The following is a 20,874-nucleotide window of genomic DNA, read 5'->3' as shown; positions in this document are numbered from 1 at the left end:
GTAGGTATAGCTACGGACGGTGTATGAGAACAGCCTGGCTTTCATCAAGCTCAAAAAGACACACAGATTACCTTGACATCATGCTTAACATCATTTTAGTCATAAATGAGTTGATGCAGTAAAGAATCTGTGTGCACAGTGAACTTACGCAGCTCATCAAAGTAGGTGTCGCTGCCGTCGGCTCCCGGCACCGAGCAGATCAGACGGGTCTTGAGGAATGTCGTCCACTTGTTCACCAGACTTCGCTGACCGCCCATGTCATTCTGATTCAAGACAAAACAGTCATTTAACAGAAGTGTGACAGACGAGAGTAAGAGCAGTGTTATAAACTGGGCACCAACCACTTTCACCACTTTACCAAATTTAATTCTTTAAACAGAACATGACCTCATTTTGTTATACAATCTGTCAGATAGCCAGGTTGAGTGGGCCTGATCCAGATGGTGATTTCTTTTTTTTTTTTCTTTTTTTATTACACACAATTTAATTAAAACACTAGACTTGAGTGATGAAACCATCTCTCACCCTGCAGAGCTGTCCGATGCGGGAGTAGGTGGACTTCCCCAGCCCCTGGGCCTCAACCGCCGTCTCGCGGAAGAAGAAAAACACCTTGTCATCATCAGGGTTTTCACTCTCCGGGACCCAAAAGGAACCAACAAACTTTGGCTCTAGTAGACACAAACACAGATGAACAACGTCAGTTTCTCAAACAAGTTGTGAGTTTTGTTGTAAACACAACCAGATTGAGGTTAGATGTGATATAAAGTGAGCTAAACTGAAACATAATTGATGCCTAAACTGACATATAAACACAAACACAGACCATTGAGCCAACGTGAGTCGTGCTGTTCGGTGCGGATGGAGGGCCGTTTCCCCAGGCTTCTAAAGATGGTGAAGTCCCGTCCCATTAAGTCTGTGGCCACGCCGGCATATAGCTCATCCCCTAGGAGACAGAATCAATCAACAATTCACTGATTGGTCATGACGTAAGTATGGCATGAAAATTTTCAAAAATGAACACAATATTATAGATAACCAGCTCATATTAACGTGCGTGGGTTTACTTACCGACGAGTACAGATGCAGCATTGTGGCGAGGATCATACGGACTCTTCCCTTTCCCGTCCTCCACCTTAGAGGGGTCAATCCTGAAGATGTGGTCCTGATGGAGAGAGAGGAAATGGATTTAAAGTGTGATCACACATACACTTTGTTTTCTTTTGTCAGTCATTTTTGGGTTGCGATTTCAGGTTTGACATTTTGGCAACGTGAGGGACTCAAAACAAATTTGAAACTGAGAACTTGAGCTAAACATGATAGATTTGTCTGCACTTTGCCATTATTCACCTTTTCTACGGCATCAGTCCAGACTGCAGCTTGTTTGAGTCAATTTTGCTACGCTAAGCTTTCCAGGCAGGAGCAACTGCTGGATATCGGGTGTCAACATTCATCTCTTTATACACATAAATTTGGTGTTTTGAGGTCTTTTCCTGCAGTTTGTTCGGATTATATTCTCTTATGATGAACAGGTTGGCAGAGGACTGAGGCTCGCTGTGTGTGTGTGTGTCTGAGTTTGAATCATTGTTGTAGGTGAGAAAAAGTTTGAAGTAGTGATTTAAATATTCATGATGTAGTATATATAAAAATAAAGAATGGAATACTGCAGTTCGACAGTTTGCATGTTGGTTTAGTTTTGTGTGTTCCTCACCTCCATCCTGTGTCCCACCTCCACGAAGGCACAGGTAGGGTGGAAGGCCCCGGTTCCACAGGCGTACAGGTGGGTGCGGTTATAGTGGTGCACAATCTTCACATAGTTCACACAGTCGGACTGAAAGACAAACAGGAAAACAGTTTATTGAGGGGTAAAAAAACTTGATTTGGATCTTTCTTTCTTTTTCCCTACGTGTATGATGTAAATAAAGTTTCAGAGCAGCACATGTGGGAATAACATTCTGGTGAGGAATTACTGAATCTTACTACTTACATTTATTGGTCTAATATGGTCACATCCAAATATAGTCTAAAAGATATTGGTGGGATTTTGCCTTTATATAAACCTACTTGTACAATGTCACTCCAGGTCACTAAAACCCAAGAAATTCCCAGAAAAAATGCCATGGACATGACCTCAGTGAGCGGCATCTCAGTTTAAAAGTGTAAAAACATGTTAAGCTTACAACACAAGAAGAAAAAAAAACATTGTAAATGCGAGACCATTGACAAACCTTGGACTCTCTCTCTCTGTTTTGTTTTAGTGATGTACATTCCTCACATAACTCCTCACAGCCTGTCTGCCTGTGACAACACTGTGGAGTCCCCAACTCCGCCTCCAACACACTGTTGTGACAGCCTTTGTGTCCTGGCTGCACACACACACATGCCTACAATATGTGTGTCTAATAACGGTCAAATTATCATACGTTTGAAGCTCCATGTGAATTATATAACACATGGACATTTTTCTGCATCGCGGTGGGTGTGAAACACTGAGCAGGAGATTGTCTCAGTTATATCCTCTTAGTGGCTAATGAACCAAACATCATACAAGGTAAACATATCCATCAAAATTTTGATAACAGTTATAATTTTGAATGTGTTTATCAGTGGATAGTTTATGACCGTATCACCTCAGTATTTCATTAAATGAATCTTGATAAGTTGGTTAATAGTCAACAAGTCAAACATAAAATGGGTGCTGTGGGAGTAAAGTTTTTCAGTTCAGTTTAGAAGAAAATGTTTATTTTCCACCCCTGAGTTGTGTATCTTTCTTAACATTTGTTTGACACATTAGTTGGCCCGTTTTATGCCGGCTTAGTTAAAACATTTACACCAGTAACTCTCAGTTTACATCAACTGAACCACACAGAGCAAAAGGCAAAAATAACTCTGAAGAACTTCCTTTTAAAGGAGTAGTTTGCAAAAAAAATGGGTATCTGCCAAAATGTCAGAGTTAGACAATAAAGTGGATACAATATGAGCTAATATAAGCAAGAAGCTACAGCCAGCAACCAGTTAGTTTGGCTTGGAAATAGTCCGGCACATAACCCCAATATGTCATTTTTGTTGTTACGCTGTTTACGTATGTTTATGTTACGTATTATACTTAGTTTATGTACTTATTTGAAGCCCAACAATGGTGTTTTTCCTAAACCTAACTAAATGGTTTTGTTGCCTAAACATAATCGTGACCATTTCACAACGATAAGCCCGTGGCGTATAAATGACACGCAAAAAGCACGAGATCGGGTTGAGTGATGAGATGGATCTTCACATCTAACTATGACAAGAGAGCAAACAAGTGTATTTCCCAAAAAATGTAAAACTATTTATTAATAACAATATACTTGCTTGATGTTTGTCTTATACTAATTGCTTCTATGAGCAAGCTGACGTCAACCAAGAGAAGAGGAGTATAACGAAAAAGAGATCTTGTGCTTTATTATTTCACTTTTTACAGCAGACCAATTTCCATACCATTTGTATTTCCCTCCTTCCTTTCTCCTGCTTCACATCATCATTTATCAGTATCCTTATCCCTTTCTGTCTGTTCCCTCCTCTTATCTAGACAGCAGGTTATTGACCCGCAGTCACATCTGTCCATCTCAGAGTCAGGTTACAGTAAACTGGATCTCAGGAGACAGCTGGAGAGAAAGATTTACTGTACACTATAACGGACTGGATGGTACACATTCCTTTTCTGGACAGAGCACTCATCTTTACACCAGGCTTTGAGAAAATGGGCCTGTTTTTCAACTACCCCTTAAGAGAACATGAATAACATGATAATCATGATTACCATCATGATTATCAGTGGTGTTCAGCCCTATGACTGTAATATATGATGAGCTAATATGATGCTTTCAAATGTCTGTGTTGTCATTACAAAACTAGTCGATTTCCCCCAACACTGAATAAGACCTTGCTGTAAACACACACACTGGCCCCCACATCTAAACCCCCCCCCCTTTCTCTCCTGTCTACATTTCCCAAGACAGGCCGCTGTAACATCTGTCTGTCGATCAAGTTACAGACACTCTTGGACCCCGGGGGCCACTGGAGAAGAGGTTTATAGAGATATGAATCTGACCGTCAATGAACAATCGCCCATGTGTACAAAGTCTGCAGATCCTTCCTAATTTAATTTGTTAATCTTCTTGACTTCATTCCAAGTACATCTGTGCCTAAATGACCTTGTGCAGGACGTTATTTGGCTTCCGATTTTGTCCAAGACGTTAGAACTGTTTTGGCTTCTCTCTCTTAAAATGTGCTTGACAATTGAATGGAAAACACGGCATTGGTGTATTACTGTGATCTGTGTGTTTAATGCCGATCAAATTTCCTTCAAGATAAAGATTTATTTATGAAGGGCTGAATGGAGGTCTATAGTATATTTCTTATTTTTTTCTGTTTCTCCATCTCTCTGTTATCTACACGTTTATTCTTTTATTTAATCAAAACGTCTTTCTCCATCTGTGTATTCTGTCTTTCATCGTCACCCGAGGGTGACAGACAGACAGGCCAGGTTATGAAAGCAGCGACAAGCGGAATTGTGGCTCATTAGGCCTGAAACAAACACACACACACACACACACACACACACAGACACACACACACAGCCTATAGTGCCAACTTCTGAACAAACTACGCTGTACCCAAATCTATTCGCTCCAAACCAACTTCTTTTTTTGTGACATTTCAAAAGTTTGCTTAACATTTGCTAGACAATTGAATGGAAACACGGCAATTGGTGTGTTTCCATGATCTGTGTGTTTAATGCCTACCAAATTTCCAATAAGATAAAGATTTATTTATGAAAGGATGAATGCAGGTCTATAGTATATTTCTTATTTTTTTCTGTTTCTCCATCTCTCTGTTATCTACACGTTTACTCTCTTCTATAATCAAAATGTCTTTCCTTGTCTGTCTGTTCTGTCTTTCAGCGTCACCCGAGGGTGACAGACAGACAGGCCAGGTTATGAAAGCAACGACAAGCGGAATTGTGGCTCATTAGGCCTGAAACACACTTACACACACACACACACACACACCCACACACACACTACCCTCAGTGGTTTAGAACAAAGCTCTGCTTTTCAGCCTTTGAAAACCACTAGGAGGTTAAAGTTGGAGTTGTTGGTGTATGATTGCCTACATGCTTCCGTCTGTGTGTGTATGTGCACATGTGAAGGTGTTCAACCAATCGACAGGCCGATTAAGCTGTTGACAAACACAGGAGACCTCTGTTTCCTATGAAAGAAAGAGGCACACACACTCCAGTTTTACCTCCACCCTCAGGCTGACACACACATTTATACAATGAATGAACAAACAAACACCTCACCAGCTTCCAAACACCAGGTTCCTCCGATAAAATGCACTCGTGCCAAGTTTCAATCAATCCTTTTTCCCAATATTCCCAGTGTGTGTATCTGAAGCAAGACCTCCTCCTACTCAATCTAACTCCCATTGTGTTTTAAGCCTTTAGTGTGTGTGTGTGTCAGAGGGCAGAGGAAGGTGAAGGAGTCAGCAGACCGGTAGTTTGACAAAGTCAATTCTTTGATGTGACAAAAGAGAGAAAGAGCAGGAGGTAAAAGAAAAGGTACGAAGAGAGAAGACACTTGAAAGAGCTTGAAAAGATCAGAAAGGAAGGAGGAGGTGAGTTATGCCAGCCATCACGTTTCCTCAGAGTGGGTGTGTCTGTGTTAAAGGGTTCACCGGCTAACCTTTGACCTTCCACTGACTCATTAGTTGAAACAGTGAGCAAAACGCAGGCTGTGACCTCATTGCGGCCTGAGCTTTAGATGTCTTATAAAGCGGTATTGTTCCTCAGTGGATGTCTTTCTTTCCTTCTCTCACTTCATCGTTTCCATTCTAGAAATAATTAACCCGATCTATCTATTTATTATTTCAGCCATTATCTGCTACTTCTCTCCACCTGTCTGTCTCATACTAACTAGGTTCATTCAAGCAGTATGTATGGAGTTATAAAGTCCGAAGGAGAAGTACAATTTACTCAATATTGCAATGATTTTTCATGATCCTAAAAGTAAAAACAAACTGGACGTCAATGGCATTTTTTTCCACTATATCATAAGTGCTTCTTTAATATAATAGCATCTAGTCATTGGTTATATTGCCAGGTGTATAATCTTTAGACAGCTAATTTGAACAAGAACAACCTCCAAAATGTATCCCATTTATCTGACATCTTTCCAACCTGTCTAAACGCACATTTTCAGCTATTTTGTTGCATTATTATGAAAGTTTAGATAGAAACTGAGCTACTTTTTCCATTTTCCTTCCCTGATTGTGTCTGAGAGCAAAGAGTCTCTGTGGTCCAGCAAACTTTAATAAAGTTAATGGCTGAGAGCCTTTGACTGAACACACACAGTAGACAGCCATTAGATACACAACACAGCACAGTGTAATATCCCAGGAATGCTTTTCATTGCTTCTGCTGAACAGGACAATGTAGCAGCGTTGACATTTGTCTGACATATTTCTCCTTAGGCAGAATGATTTCTGGACTCTGAGCTTCTATTGTACAACTATAATAATATCATTTAGGAACCCATCGAGGCAGAGCAGAATTTCTTTTTTTCAATTACTTGGCTGGAAATTGTTTCAGTAACTGTGTTCACCTTGAATTTACAAATGTAGTACTTTTAAACCAAGCCGTGATGTTTTTTTCCTAAACCTAACTAAGTGGTTTTGTTGCCTCAACCTAAGCAAGTGTTTTTGTTTGAATTCACAACGTTAACCACATCTTTACCACGACCGTAGTGGAATGTAACAGTTTGACACGCTGGGCTACCCAGTACGTTAGAAAGTGACGCCAAGGGGTCCTGACAAAGCGTCAGTATGTCACAAGTTGGGACGAGAATGTGTTGCATATATTCAGGGGCCTTCTGTTGTCAAGAAAAGACTATTTTGTATGACAAAAAAAACTTAAGCATTAGTTAAGTAAAGCCATTCAATGACCAATGCTGGTGTTTTCGCTGTGAGGGCAGTTTCAGGCTTTGAACATTCACAGTCACTCAACCTCAACCTCTTTTTCCACTTATTTCCCAGTGTGTTAAAGGATTTTAACTGGCGATCTTCTTTTAACTGGTGCTAACATGACAGCGTAAACACAATCCATCACTTCTGTAGGTTTAAAAGTGGCTCCAGCTCTCCAGTCAGAGTGCTGAGTCAGACTGAGTGTCTGTCAACTGTTTACTGCTACTGTCTGACTGTGTTTATGTGCATGTGTCTGTGTTTGTGTTGGTGTGTCTGTGTGCATGTTAGGTGGCTTTTCTGTGGTCTATGGGTGTGTGTGTGAGTAAGTGTTTATTACATGTCTTTATGTGGGCAACTTCTTAAGCCCAACAGATACCTTGTGTGTATTTGTTGAGCTACTGTGATACTGCGTACATGCTGGAGAACTTGTTTTTTAACTAGAATTGCAGTTGATTTATTTGTCTCTGTCCACTCATAATTAACAAAAATTAACAAGTTATATTTTGCTTGATTAATCCATGGAAAAACCGAAGTGTAAAAATGGCAAGCTGTAGTTTTATGGGGTCATGCCACGCCGGCATGAGGAAGTTAGCCACACATAAAAATGGACGTTATTCTGACCATCCCTTGGATGTATAGAGAGAACTGGATACAGCGTTGGAGGCGGGGCCCCGTTCATTCGTATGAGAGTTGCTCAGTGGTGCATGAAGCCAAAATGGCTCGACTGCCGAGTGATAAAGTACCCGAATCATCCGGCGATCCTTACGTATTCATTGGGCCCATAGAGTAGGCGCAGTAGTGTTTCCTTTAACCCCGCCTCCCAGCCCTATGTAAGTCTATGAGAAAAGTCTTTTTGGGCCTTATGGCATCACGTGACGGACACGGAAGTTGTAGTACCACCGTTTGGCCACTGCAAAAATTTGCTTTAAAGCCTGGCGCTCTTCCTGGGGGCTTGGACCATCCTGCTACATTGATTTGAGCAGCATATGTGCTAACTAGCAGCATATCTTACAGTGTAAAAGGTGCAAAAAAACACCAATCGAACAGTGAAAAGGTTAATATGAGTGTAACTACGTGAGAAGAAAGAGAAAAGATTCCCAGGAACGAGTACACAGACACGATGGGAGGACTGAGGGGGTCGTAAACATCATGATAAACCTCTGGTTCTCAGAGAACAACCAAATGAGATACAGAAAGAGAGCATGGGAAGAGAGGATGCCAGAAAGAGAGAGAGAGAGAGTGTGAGAGAAGTAAGAGAGATCAGTGGGGGAGAGAGATGTGTTGGCTTCTTCCTATAGAGTAACACAGTTCTCTGTAATTAGGGTCAACGGTGTGAGGTCAGCTCAGCTCTCAGTGTGTGGGTGAATGTTCACAAAGACACTAAAAGTCCAAAGGAATACGAGGGGAGTGAGTGTTTAACAAAGGATAAAAAATAACAATTCAAAGAGCAGAAAGGCAGGAATAACAACTGACCAGGGAAAACTCCTTTCAATGCAACATTTGTCTTTAAAATTCCCCCCAACTTTTTCTCTTTTATTTTCTTATCTCTTTCTCCCTCCTCCTCCCCTTCCCTTCGTTCTTTGGAGCAATTTTACTAATTCACACACATACACATACACACAGAAACCTGATCAGACACACACACAGTCAGACAGACTCCTGGTCAGGTGAAACTGGAGCCTGGGGTTTTCAATGAATGGAGCTCGTTGTCTGTCTGCTACAGCTGTGTAATCACACTGATGAAGGGTTTGTTTTACACACACACAAAGACAGACTCACACACACATTGGATACTTAAACATACATGAACAAACGTATACACACACACACACACTGTTAAACACATGAATAGGTACAGTATATAAAGGCAGATTTGTGGCATGTCAGGACACATTGATGGGAAGTTACTGTTTTACACACTTACGCACACACACGTATATATATATGAGTGAGCTAATTGTGTGTGATGTAATCCTGGGTGGTCTATAGGCTCTTGGTGGCCTCTACGTGTCGGTCAGCGAAGGCGAGCCTGCTCTGCCCAGACTCCATCCACATACATCACATTTAGACACATAATCATCACATCCAGTATTTACTCGACATATTCTGGGAAACTAAAATGTTTCTCTTCTGTAGATCAAAATAGAAAATCTTGATGTTTAAACTTTTTTTTTGAAGTAGCAGGGTGGCCTTTGTTTTAGGAAACTGTCCTGAGAGCATTACAGTACAGTAGGTCATGAGTTCAATCCTGGCAACATGTAGCAGCCGTGCATGTTGTCAATCAGGTCCCATCCTGCACACTCACTGCATTTACAAGCACACGGGAAACCATGTGCCTTTTTAATTATGATTTCATAATTAGCAAGATTCTTATCTTGTGATATTTTGTATGATTCCTTTAATGTAGTTATTCCATCAGTCCGGAAAAAGGACAGTTTTAACCTCAATCATGCCTTCCTTGTTAAAGGTTAAACATACACTGCAACCTACTGTAATGCAATCGTGTTTACATGCAGTATAGTTAATAAACAGATTTGTCCCTCCAGCCTTATTTTGGAACCATGGCTTAATTACTGTACTTTAAGTGTATTAGTGCTACAAGATGCTCCTATGTGGAACTGTTAAGCTGTGAAACTGACTTACAGGAGACATACCGTCAACCTCTAGAAGCTACTTAGTGCTAATTTCAGTTAAAGTCAGAATATTTAGTAAATTCTTCACGAAAGCACCACTTCTTTCCTCATATCCCTTTGCATTGCTGTCACAGCAATGCCAACTGCTTCTCATCCCAACTTGTCACATACCGCCGCTTTGTCACACCCCTTAGCCCAAGTCACTTTATTTTTGGCATAAAAAACACTATAGTTACCCTTGGCGTCACTTTAGGATTAGGCAACAAAACCACTATAGTTAAGTTTAGGAAAGAACTACATGGTTGGGCTTTAAATTACTACGTTTGAACAGAGAAAATGACACTGAACGTTGTGAACACGGGACACAAATGAACGGCTGAATGTACCGTAAAAGTGAAACTTAAAACATGGGACACAAACAGCTGTCTCCTGGATGAAAGCCTTGTGTTTTTTGGACCCATACATCTTCCCTCCCATCCGGTGTGTGTCTTTGCGTTCTTTAGACTATGGCACCACACTCCCGGCACACTTTCTTGGAGCGTTTACTCTTGCCGTGGATGGGTTTACATTGCAGTTAATGGAACATCCAAAATTGACGCCCTGGGAATGAGAATGGGTTGGCAATATTTACCCAGTGTGATGCACATGCTCTCTCTTGTAAAACCTCTAATTTAACTCTGTAATATGTATACATGGCTAAGAAATCCTGTTTCTCAGTAATCTGGCTGTGCTGACAGGGAAAAATGGAGGTGACCGTGACAAAAATTGGTTAAAGAATATAGATAAACCCTGTGTCCCCACTCCTCCTGTGTAAATTCCTGGTCCCTGGTTTGCCTCTCTGTGGGCATGTGTGTGTGTGTCTCGTTACCATCATGCTGCTCACCTGGGTCTACCAGCACACCTGTGTGCAATCTTCTCATCAGCTCTCCTGCATATCAACCCTGGCTCTTCTCCTACTCTTCACTAGATTGTTGTCTCAACTGTGGTAGCTAAGCTCAAGCCTTTAGCTTAGGAATCTTTGTGAATAGCTTTCCTCCTGTTCTGGTAACCTGAATTAATGCTTGTTTCCTGTGCTCCTGGATTCCTGTTGGCCTGTCTGCCAGTTTGCCTGCTTGCCAGCCTATACTTTCCCTTGCTACCTCTGCCTACCACGCTCTCCAACCCATCTCTGTCTACAGTAACATCACAATAAACCTGTTAAACTTCATCTACTTCTATGTCAGTGTTCTGCGAGTGGGTCCTCCTGACTACATCCCAACAAATTTAAGTTTCATACAGAACATGATGTTTAATAAATTTGTTTACTGCATAAAACGAACACTCAGTGCTGAGTGTAAACTGCAGTGGAAAAACACAGATGTCTTTTGAGATGCTAAGCCAGCCAGAGGGTTTAAAACAAACAGATTTTGAGGATGTGATAGGAGTGTTGCACCTATTATATGTCATCCGTTTAGACGTGGTGTTTCTTGTGATAACTCCCATGACTCTAGTAGATTAAAAGGTAGCATTATGTTGTGCTGGGTAGGAACGGACAGTCCTCCACGAGGAGCTCCTCAGCCCTATAATTTAACTCTGTAATGTATGTCTGGGGGCTGATGAGTGATCTTTCTTAAAAGGATGTTTTTTAACGGATTATGGTTCATACACAGTCACTTTGTTTCATAGATAACTCTACACTTTGGATAATAAGTGTGATCTTTATATTTCCTGTTAGAGAATATTTAATACACAGCCGAGGTTTGATTGAAGATGAAGAGGTGTGAAGAGACTTACAGTGATGTCCTTGCCAGCCCAGTTACACTCTTCCCTCCAGTCGACGGGAGCCGGCCAGTAGATCTGAAACACAGAAGCCAAAAGTCAGACGATCCTGTCGCCGAAATCTGAATTCATTATCTGAATTAATTTAATAATTCATAGTCTGCTTGACATACGTTTTGAGAAATTATATAAAACTTTAAATCTTTTAAATACTAAAATCACAAGAGTTTATTCCGTCTAAATTAATAATACGCCCTTGAGCATGGCACAGCTCAAATAAGACACCTAGAGGTTTGGATAAATAAATACATTTATATTATCTTGAGCAAAAACTGGAATATTTTGTGCATGTAAACATAATCATTGTAAAGGAGGATGACCCTACTACATTGAAAAACTGCTTCAGCTGTGGTGAATCTGCACATCCAGGTCATAAATCAAACTCGCCCATAAAACCCAAAACCAACAAAGGCTTCACATCCAACGCACCAAACATGTCATTTTCTCCAAACAGCTGTGAACAGATGTTTGTAGTGGGTTGTATTTATATCTTTTTCTATGCGTTTAAGTGCAGTGCATTTCGTGTTTTTGCCAGTGTGTAGATTTATGTATAAATGTATTATCCGCTCCAATACCGGTATCCCAGTCTGTGCTATTGCGCCTTGGCTTGACTATGACTATTGCTCTCCAAAGGCAAAGGTTTCAATCAAAGCATGCCATTTAGATATGAATCACAATGTTCTTTTGGACAAATGCTCTCTTTTCATCTCCGTCCACCTCTTTTGATTTTCTACCTTTCTCTATTAATCCCACATTTCTCTTTCTTTTCTTCTTACATGTGAGGCTGCTCACTTGAGTGGTCTCATATGTGCAAGAATATGATTCAGTTATTTTCAAAGGAGCATGTTGGTAAAACGTGTCCACACTTTTGAACGTTTCTCTTTCTTCCATGCCTTTAGGTCCAATTGAAAACAAATAAAGTGTGTGTGGCCTGACAACAGTGAATCAGACAATATGGCAATGGTTGTAAATACAAAAAAAACAAACACTTCCTGATTTCCATCCCGTGCCAGTATAATCTCTTTGATCTAGTTTGTGATTAACGCAAACTAAAGTAATAAAGTAATTTAATGATAAGAGACCCATAAGGTCTTTGATCAGAGCACATTTCAGGTAAATACATCTTGATTAGGTTATATGGTGTATTGCCATGAAATACACAGTACTTTGCTTTAGAGACAAAACGCCCTGAGCTCATTAGAATTTCAAACATATCACTGTGCATTAAAACAATGTTGAATAAAACACTCTGTAGACAGTGTTGAAACAGCAAAGTAATGGAGTCATTAGTTGTCAACAAACCTTCCATACCCCCACATATTTTATGGTTTTATTCTGCTGTGGGCCACTAAATAAATATCTATATATTACATGTTGTCTGCCCAACAAAAATAGTTCCTGATTTATTGCGGTTCCTTGCTGATTTTGGTTCTGACCAACCTTGTGTTCCTGCTTGGCGATGTTGTCTAATGATAGCGACAGCAGGAAGTTCTTGGCTCCAACGAAGAGGCGTCCTCTTTCTTCGTCCAACAGCAAAGCGCTGAAGCAGCAGGAACGCTCCAGCTCGAACCGCCGCACTCCATGGAACTGCTGCAACTCTGAAATCACACAGATATACAGGATTATAGAGGGTGGCAACTCTTATCTGTCCTCTGTTACATGTGATGATGTACTGATGGCATCCCATAGTTTTACAACACACAACCAAATCCAGTTAATTCCCACGGTTAATGATTCTCTGCAACTTCCATATACAGAAATAGGCCAGAAACCTTCAAATAAAAGAGAGATACCTTTGGTTTTATGAACATTATGAAGATTTTATGAACCATGATTAGGCTGTTTGTCAATGTTTGACCTTTCATTGTGAATTAACAACAAAATGTATGTTGTAATGTCGGGACAAAAGAGCCGAACATGCCCTCCTCCTGTTGCATGCCACGTGCAAACTCACAAGTTGTTTCAACTCACATGGCATTGTCAACAGTTAGGCAAAATAGATATAATTACATTAGTTATGGCCATTATCCATATGCTGATTCTTTTGTGAGTAAGTCTTCAATAAAGTAAGAAGTAATAGTTATGACCTAAGAAAGATTTTGATCAAAGGTTCAATGCCAAAACAACCTCAAGTCATCGGAGTCTTCAGATCCAGTTGGTCGGCCACGAGGCAGCAACAAGTCATATGGTTGATAGAGAAGATTACCACCTAATTTTAATATTTAAATAACATTTATGTGTTTGTATCCTCAGGCCAGCGACATGTGAACAGAACAGGACAAACTCCTCTGACAGTATAATGACACTATATTGGTTTCAATGGAAAAATTGAGTGTCCTTGCTGTTTCCAACCTGGCAAGAACAAATTCTGGGGGAACAGTGCCCAGGAAAATTCAGCTTGTATTTGTAAACTTAAGCTATAATAGTTATCCCAAACCCGTGGAAAGAAAAAGAAAGTGTTCTTGGCCCAAGAAGCTGAAGAAATAAAGGGACTACATCCTCACCCTGCTGGCCTGCACTTCAACTAGGAGCTCAAGAAAACATTGCTTAGACTTTAAAACGGCTTTATTAGTCTGCCATTGTTCTAATGAGAATTTATAGCTTTTATTAAGACTCCACCCAACAGCCGCCTGCATGACATCAGGGACTGTAGGTCTACTGCTCTTGTTTCATATTAATGTGCCGTTTTCAGCAAATGTGTTATTATTCAGTTGCACCATGCTGTGGTGCCTAAAGAAGACACCTACTATACTAAAAATTACACTTGTTTAAGGCACCGGTTATTATTACATTAACAGGCTTACGTTCAGTAGGCTATGCAACAGACAATGTTCTTATGTTAGTTTGAAATGCTAACAGTTGCATGTCATCATGTTGACAACACATACAGATGGACAACTGATCAACTTCCATTGTCATCCCTTGAGCTGCATTGCTAAAAGAGTTCCTCTGGGACTTGAATTACCACATGAAAGAGTTATTTTAAAGGGGACCTATTATGTTTTTGTGTTTTTCCCTTTCCTTCAGTGCATTATATAGTTTTTTGTGCATGTAAAAGGTCTGCAAAGTTACAAAGCCCAAAGACCACGCCAAAGGGAGTTACTCTCCCCCACAGAAACACTGCTCCTGAACTGCCTGAAACGCCTCACTTGAAGTCCTGCCTTTTTTTCTGTAACATGGTGATGTCACCAAGCAGGCTGGTCTCATACACCATTCGTAGCTATACCTACGGAAAAGTAATGTACTGTAATTTGTGTATATCCCACGAAATCTATTAGTATGTAATCCATGTAATTGTGAACTAGGAACTATAAAGAGCTGTGAAGAGAGGAGGTTTTGGTGGATGAATGGGTTAAAAATACCGAATTTTCACTAAGGAGACCGCTGTTTGTGTCCCGTGTGAAACCAGAAGTCAGTGTTGATTAATTGTTTTAATGTACTTAAGTAATGCCATTTCTGGTGTTATTTTAACCCAAACTACAATCTTTTCCTAACCAAGAAGTATAATTGCCTAAACCTAAGGAAGTTGTTTCCTAAGAAGACAGAAGTTTATTTTGAAAAGACTGTATGCATGTAATGAGCGGAAATTGACACCTGTTGCCTGACATTCGAAAATGAATGAAAAAGGAGGAATAACTTTTCACAAGATATCATACGAACCATTGTATGAGAATACCTTGCAGCAAGTAACACACTTTGCTTTGCGGCTAGTTTGGCAAGTCATAAAACAAAGTTTGTTAGAGCGGACCTGAAGCGGAGTCTGAAGAGTTTGGTTCAGTTGACCAATCATAACAGACTGTGATTTTTTGGGAGAAGGGTGCAGGAGCTCAAACAGAGCATTTCAGACAGGGTGAAAAGAGGTGCTGCAGTACAGCCGGTATGAGAACAGGAAAGCGTTTTTTGAACATTAAAGCATGCATGTTCAAGTAGAAACCTAAAATACAAGTATGAACCTGAAAATAAGCATAATAGGTCCTCTTTAATGACTAACTACTTGCACATTATCCTACTTATTACTTGGCTCATTACAAAAGGCCTTACAGCAAACCTGTGACTGAATACTGGATAAATAAACAGACTGCTGCTGTTGGCTGTGTTATGCTTACCTGCAGGCTAAATTAAATCAAAAGTAATTTCACTGACACAGGAGGTCAATGGGATCTATTTTAGTCCTTCATGTGTCAACTCAAACTAAAATATTCTGCTGTCTTTCCATCCCCTGCGCTACACGTTACCTTCGGCCTAAAATTAAAGGGAGCACATATCTCAGCTGGGCAGACGGCCTTCGGCGAGCCTCACGTCCTTGGTGAGTTAGTTCAGGCTGTAATTGCCAGCTCTCGATGATGGAACACATCCCTGGTTTATGTGGTTGTGTTGGGCACCGAGCGGCCTTCTTCTAACTCACAATGCTCCAGATGAAACACGAAACCCTGCCACTGTGTGTTTAAGCGGTGCGTGTGTGTGTGTGTGTGCATCTGTTTGTGTGCGGCTGTGAATCACAGCAGCCACAAATTACAGCTGGCTGCTGTTCAGGGCAGTTTACTTTGAAAAGGATGGCGGCATCTCACATGAACCATGAGAAAGTGTGTGTCCACGTACTGTACACAGAATAAAGTATAAATCATGTGCAGTGGAAGAGACCAAAACGCCACTGCAAGACTTCAACTTTCCTCCTCGAAGCTTTGGCTCTTACCTTTATAGGAGAGCTTCATGCGTGGTGACGAGGAGGTGGAGGAGGAGGAGGAGGAAGATGAAGATGCAGAGGAAGCGCGGGTCACGGTGGCGGAGGATGCGTGGGCGGCGGCCAGACCCAGCAGGATCAGAGAGCTGCAGGTGACCATCATGGCCGCCATCATCATCATCATGGTCATCATCTTGGCACGCTTGCAACAAACTCTTTCCTTCCAAAAGAGAGTTTGAGCGCGTGAAGTGACTTTATTGTGGTTATCAGCTGGATTTCGGTCCGGAGTCTGGTTCTGATTTAGAGCAAAAAATCCTTTTTTCTTTGTTTGTATATTAGATGCAGTCCACCTGCCTTTGGACTGGTGTGGGCTTAGTCCTGTTTGGCGAGGATCAGATTCTCCCTCTTGCTGTGTTGCTTTAGCAGACCTTCAGCCTCTCCCGGGCTTCCTTTCAAGCACTTGATAATCAGTGCAATCTTTAGAGCGCCCTCCTTGATTCCAAAGAGTTTCTCTTGACAGATTCACCGCTCCTCTCGTGAAGGACGACCGAGTTCACCTCTCACATCCAAGACGGGACAAAAACGTCACACATGGGCATGGACACCTAAAAATAGAGACAGAAAAGGGAGAGGATTTAGAAATGGACACTACTAGCATATGTTTGCATGTGCACAGGGATGCCCCAGCACACACGCACACACACACACACACACACAAGCACTGGCGTCTGAGGTATATATAGTCAGAGTCAGATTGATGCCCCTGCCAGGCTGTGTTAATGCCAGCCTCCATTATGGCAACAGCACTATAATCTCTTCACATTACACAAAGACTCAGGGACAGTATCCAAAACACGCACACACTGACCGTGCTGATGAAGACTGTGTGTGTGTGTGTGATAGAGATATGCCATGTCCACTGCCAAGCCAAGCACAATCTCTCCATGTCTGTGACACTGCCAACTCAAAGTGGCTTCCCCCTCTTTCTCTCTCTCTTTCTCTCTCTCTCTCTCTCTCGCTGCCTCCGCACTGGCAGACGGTGTCACCAGATGAGATCTCTTCATTGCTGAGGACATAATGAGCCGACAGTGACGTGGATGGATGGATGGATGGATGGATGGATGAGAGCATCGGTGCTCAACAGAAAGTCACTTGTGAGCGAGTCCAGCAACACAAAGCAAATAAAAAAAAAACTGTTTGCTTTTATAATAAGATTTGGTGTCAATATTGAATTAGACATTAGTAGATAAATGACATTACAAGTTATCCAAAGCTTCAAAATGTTGGTTTTTATAATCTTGTTTACTCACGGCTTCTCGGTTTCAGAGTGGATGGGGACTTGGTCGGGGGAAACAAAGAAGAAATAAAGAATCTCTATAAAGTAATTTGAGAACTGGAGTAAAACCTAAAATGACAGATTTCTTATTGTTTCGGAAAAATCCCCAATAACTTTGTGCCTCGGTTGAGAGTGTGTTGTTGTAAAACCACAACTCTGCCACAGCAGCAGCAGGAATGAGGTCACTGGTTTGTGAAGCCTACATGTATATGAATGTTGTGCAGTGTGCACGGGACAGACATACGCACACTCACACACACACACACCTCTCTCTTTCAGTACTTTGGACTCTGCGGTCGGCCGTAACAATAAAGCCTTTCAGTAGAAACAGTCTCCTTTATTATATTACACCTCACAGTTGGCACTCAGTCAGTAACAGGCAGACAGTCTGCTTTTCACTTTCAATCTTTGCTCCCTCTCCTCCTCCTAATAACTGGATCTGATTGTCAATGACTGGGGCACTATCAGGCATAGAATAACAGTTATTATCTTTCTTTATAGGGCTTATGGTTTATATATAATAATAATAAAATGCTTAAAGAAGCCCATGTAGACAAAATTGGCCCAACAGCACCCCGAGGACTTATCCAAATCTTGCAGCCATATAAGGGCTAGACCCAAGCAGCATTTCAGCTTCTGGTGAAAGAACACAGCCGAGTGCGCCAACACACCGCTGCTATTATCCCGACTCAGCTGGCGATGTGGTGGGCCTCTAGGATACTCTCATGTAAGGTAACACCTATCTTACGAGAATAAGTGGGTTCTTTAAGATGCCACAGATTTGCTTTGGTCATCACAATAAAAACTATGTTACAGCCAGCCGGTCATTGTTGTTGCTTTCACAACAATGACCCACTAGCTGTACATTATCCTGCTTATTACACAGCAACTTACTTAAAAAATCAATAATTTGACACAAAAGCGGTCCTCCAGAGTCCGACATCAGAACTGCGCCCATAGCAACGGTCTGTTATACATAGCAACTACTCTTGTTTCTAGATCTTGGTACAAAAATGATCGATTGCAGGTATTGTTTTACTGGAGAAGTATCGATACTACTTGGTACTGGGTTATTTCAGCCGTTGGGCTACCTTAAAGGTATCGTGTACTGATACCCAGGCCTAACAGTGGAGGAACTGGAGGATTTCTTGACTTAAATTGATGATTGCGGACCAGAGTTGAAGTTTCGTGGACTCCAGTTCTGCTGTCAGTGAGGATTCCTGGGTGAAGAGCCTGGCTCACTGTCATCATCTCAACCGTCTTTAAAGTACGCAGAAGTCTCAAATAAACCCCCCAAAAAATTCACCTCATTCGTTTTAAGTTGGGAAATCTTTACATACATTTCTAAATTTCTGGCGCAGCTACTGCTGAAGCGGCGGTGATCACTTTTAAGAACACATATGCATACCGAAATACACAAGGATGAGAATGTATACACAAACTCTACACACGCACACACACACAGACCCGTTGAGGCTGTTGGCACAGACTTTTATGAATAATGGAGCTATTGAGGCGTGGAGACAGGAGAGCTCTCATAAGCTCACGGCTCCCAGGCCACAACACAACAGGACAGAGCTGAGCAGGAACATAAACTCCCACATACCCTGCAGTATGTATACACACACACACACACACACACACACCAGAATGGACAAAAAGCGCACACACAAGCTTTGAACAGCACGCAACCTGCCACCTTCTGCCACAACTCACTGTTTCAGAAGTGCACAAAGAGGCGTTGTGAGGTGTGAATTGTCTGGGAGACTTTTATAGCTCTGGGCTGCTGAATTCAGGTGTGAAGCAGAAAACTTCTAATTTCTCCCAGCCAATGTCAAGGAAGTGCATTATTATGTAAAACTCATTAATAAATTGTGTGTGTGTGTGAATGAAAGACAGTGAGACTGTGTGTGTGTGTGTGCTCAAGGTTCTGCGCTGAGCTGCAAAGACGCTGCAGTATTTCAAGGAGAGGGACGTCAGCGCTTTCGTCAGCTGCAGCTCCGTGACACACACACATACAGAAACACACACCAATTCACGTCACAGTCCCTGGGAGTGACGGGTGCAGCGGTGAAGCCCGTACACTCCTGTCGGCTGCTATAAAAGGAACGGCCGGTCCCATTGTTCCTCTGAGTCTCCCCGAGCAGTGTGTGTGTGTGTGTGTGTGTGTGTGTGTCTCTGCCATCATGAGTTGAAGAGAGCATTATTGTTCCTCGCACATTCTCGTCTCATCTCAGAGCCCTGAGCGGACACACACACACACATTTAAGTGCGGTAGCATACAGTATGTACTCATCTACAAACTCCTGCTTCTCAGCACTTTAGATCTGCAAACACACACACACACACACACTCACAAACACACAAACTCCTCGCATGCTCCATAATGCATCTTAATAAAAAAGCTATTGGGCCCGCTGACACTTGCATTCAGTTCAGCTTCAATAGACATGGAGCAGCGGCATGCCAAGAGGGAGTGGATTAAAAATAAAGAGAAAGACAGAGAGAGGGATGGAGGGGGGGGGGCAAGCCGTCCTGTCAAAAAACAGCCTAAATAGTCACAGGCAGACAAAGCAGCCCGCCTGCAGGGTGAGACGGGCTTTACAGAGCGAGGTTAGAGTGCAACCCTACAGTACCGCGCACAATAATGAATGAATGGATATCAGCAGTTTAACCTGTAGCCCTCCGCCAGCACAGGTTAGAAGAGAGGAGATGATGGAGACAGTGAAGGTCTAATAGAGAGGAACCGACAGAGGAGATACAGAAGGAGACAAGGAGAGAAAGGATGGGGTTGAGAAAACTATAAAGAATACAGCTATTAGGAAGAGAGGGAGATAGAGAGGAGGCATTATTGGAGGGCGAGGAGGTATATGAAGGGCACTTGGGAGGAAAAAGGAGAAAGCAAGAAAGGTAAAAATGGTGAGAGAGAGAAGAGGCGGGAATAAGGGTGGAGAAGGAGAAGGCAAAGAAATAACGAGGCACAGGAGAGAAAAAGGTGGGAAGGAGGAAGAAAGATGGAGAAGGAAGATTGTGAGATGTGGAAAAAGTTGGACTGTGGGTGAAGCAGTAAGAGAAGGTGAGTGGAGGAGGGGAGAGAGGGATTATTAGGAATCTGAAAAGGAAGTACTGTAGGGGAGGAGAGAAGGATAGAGGGAGAGTAAGAGAGGCTGAAACAATAAGGAGAAGGGACAGAGCAATATACAGTTGTTACACCACTTCAGCCCTGTCCCACGGAAGAAGAGAATAGGATGGAGGGAGGGAGGGAGGGAGGGATGGAGGAGAAAATGAGCGAAGAAGAGAGGTGGCGGAGAGAAAGGAGCCGATTGTTTTTGCCTGCAGGGAGAAAAGAGTTCCCCTGGCCTGTGACCAACACGTCTAAGCCTCCCTGCGACGGAGAAATGAAAGGA

The 20,874-nt window shown here is 42.0% G+C and overlaps 1 protein-coding gene across 3 annotated transcripts in view; it reads right to left on the bottom strand.

Moving 5' to 3' along the window:
- sema3b (sema domain, immunoglobulin domain (Ig), short basic domain, secreted, (semaphorin) 3B) overlaps positions 1–20,874 on the bottom strand; it is an 83,590-nt gene that overhangs the window by 10,211 nt on the left and 52,505 nt on the right. For 2 of the 3 annotated variants that reach the window (XM_037773147.1, XM_037773148.1), the window contains exons 2-9: positions 16,144–16,736; positions 12,891–13,048; positions 11,406–11,468; positions 1,709–1,828; positions 1,069–1,162; positions 824–943; positions 526–668; positions 149–263 (exon numbers count right to left, since the gene is read on the bottom strand). In XM_037773147.1, the coding sequence (XP_037629075.1) occupies positions 149–263; positions 526–668; positions 824–943; positions 1,069–1,162; positions 1,709–1,828; positions 11,406–11,468; positions 12,891–13,048; positions 16,144–16,324 (994 nt within the window). In that variant the 5' untranslated portion in view covers positions 16,325–16,736. Of the gene's footprint in view, positions 1–148; positions 264–525; positions 669–823; positions 944–1,068; positions 1,163–1,708; positions 1,829–11,405; positions 11,469–12,890; positions 13,049–16,143; positions 16,737–20,874 lie in introns of those variants that run through there. The other variant, XM_037773150.1, reaches the window with a different exon arrangement.

Source organism: Sebastes umbrosus, chromosome 6 (assembly GCF_015220745.1).
Source record: "Sebastes umbrosus isolate fSebUmb1 chromosome 6, fSebUmb1.pri, whole genome shotgun sequence".
In the NCBI taxonomy this organism is placed as follows: domain Eukaryota; kingdom Metazoa; phylum Chordata; class Actinopteri; order Perciformes; family Sebastidae; genus Sebastes; species Sebastes umbrosus.
Note: the sequence above shows the minus strand (reverse complement) of the source record. Positions and strands in the feature narration are given on the sequence as shown.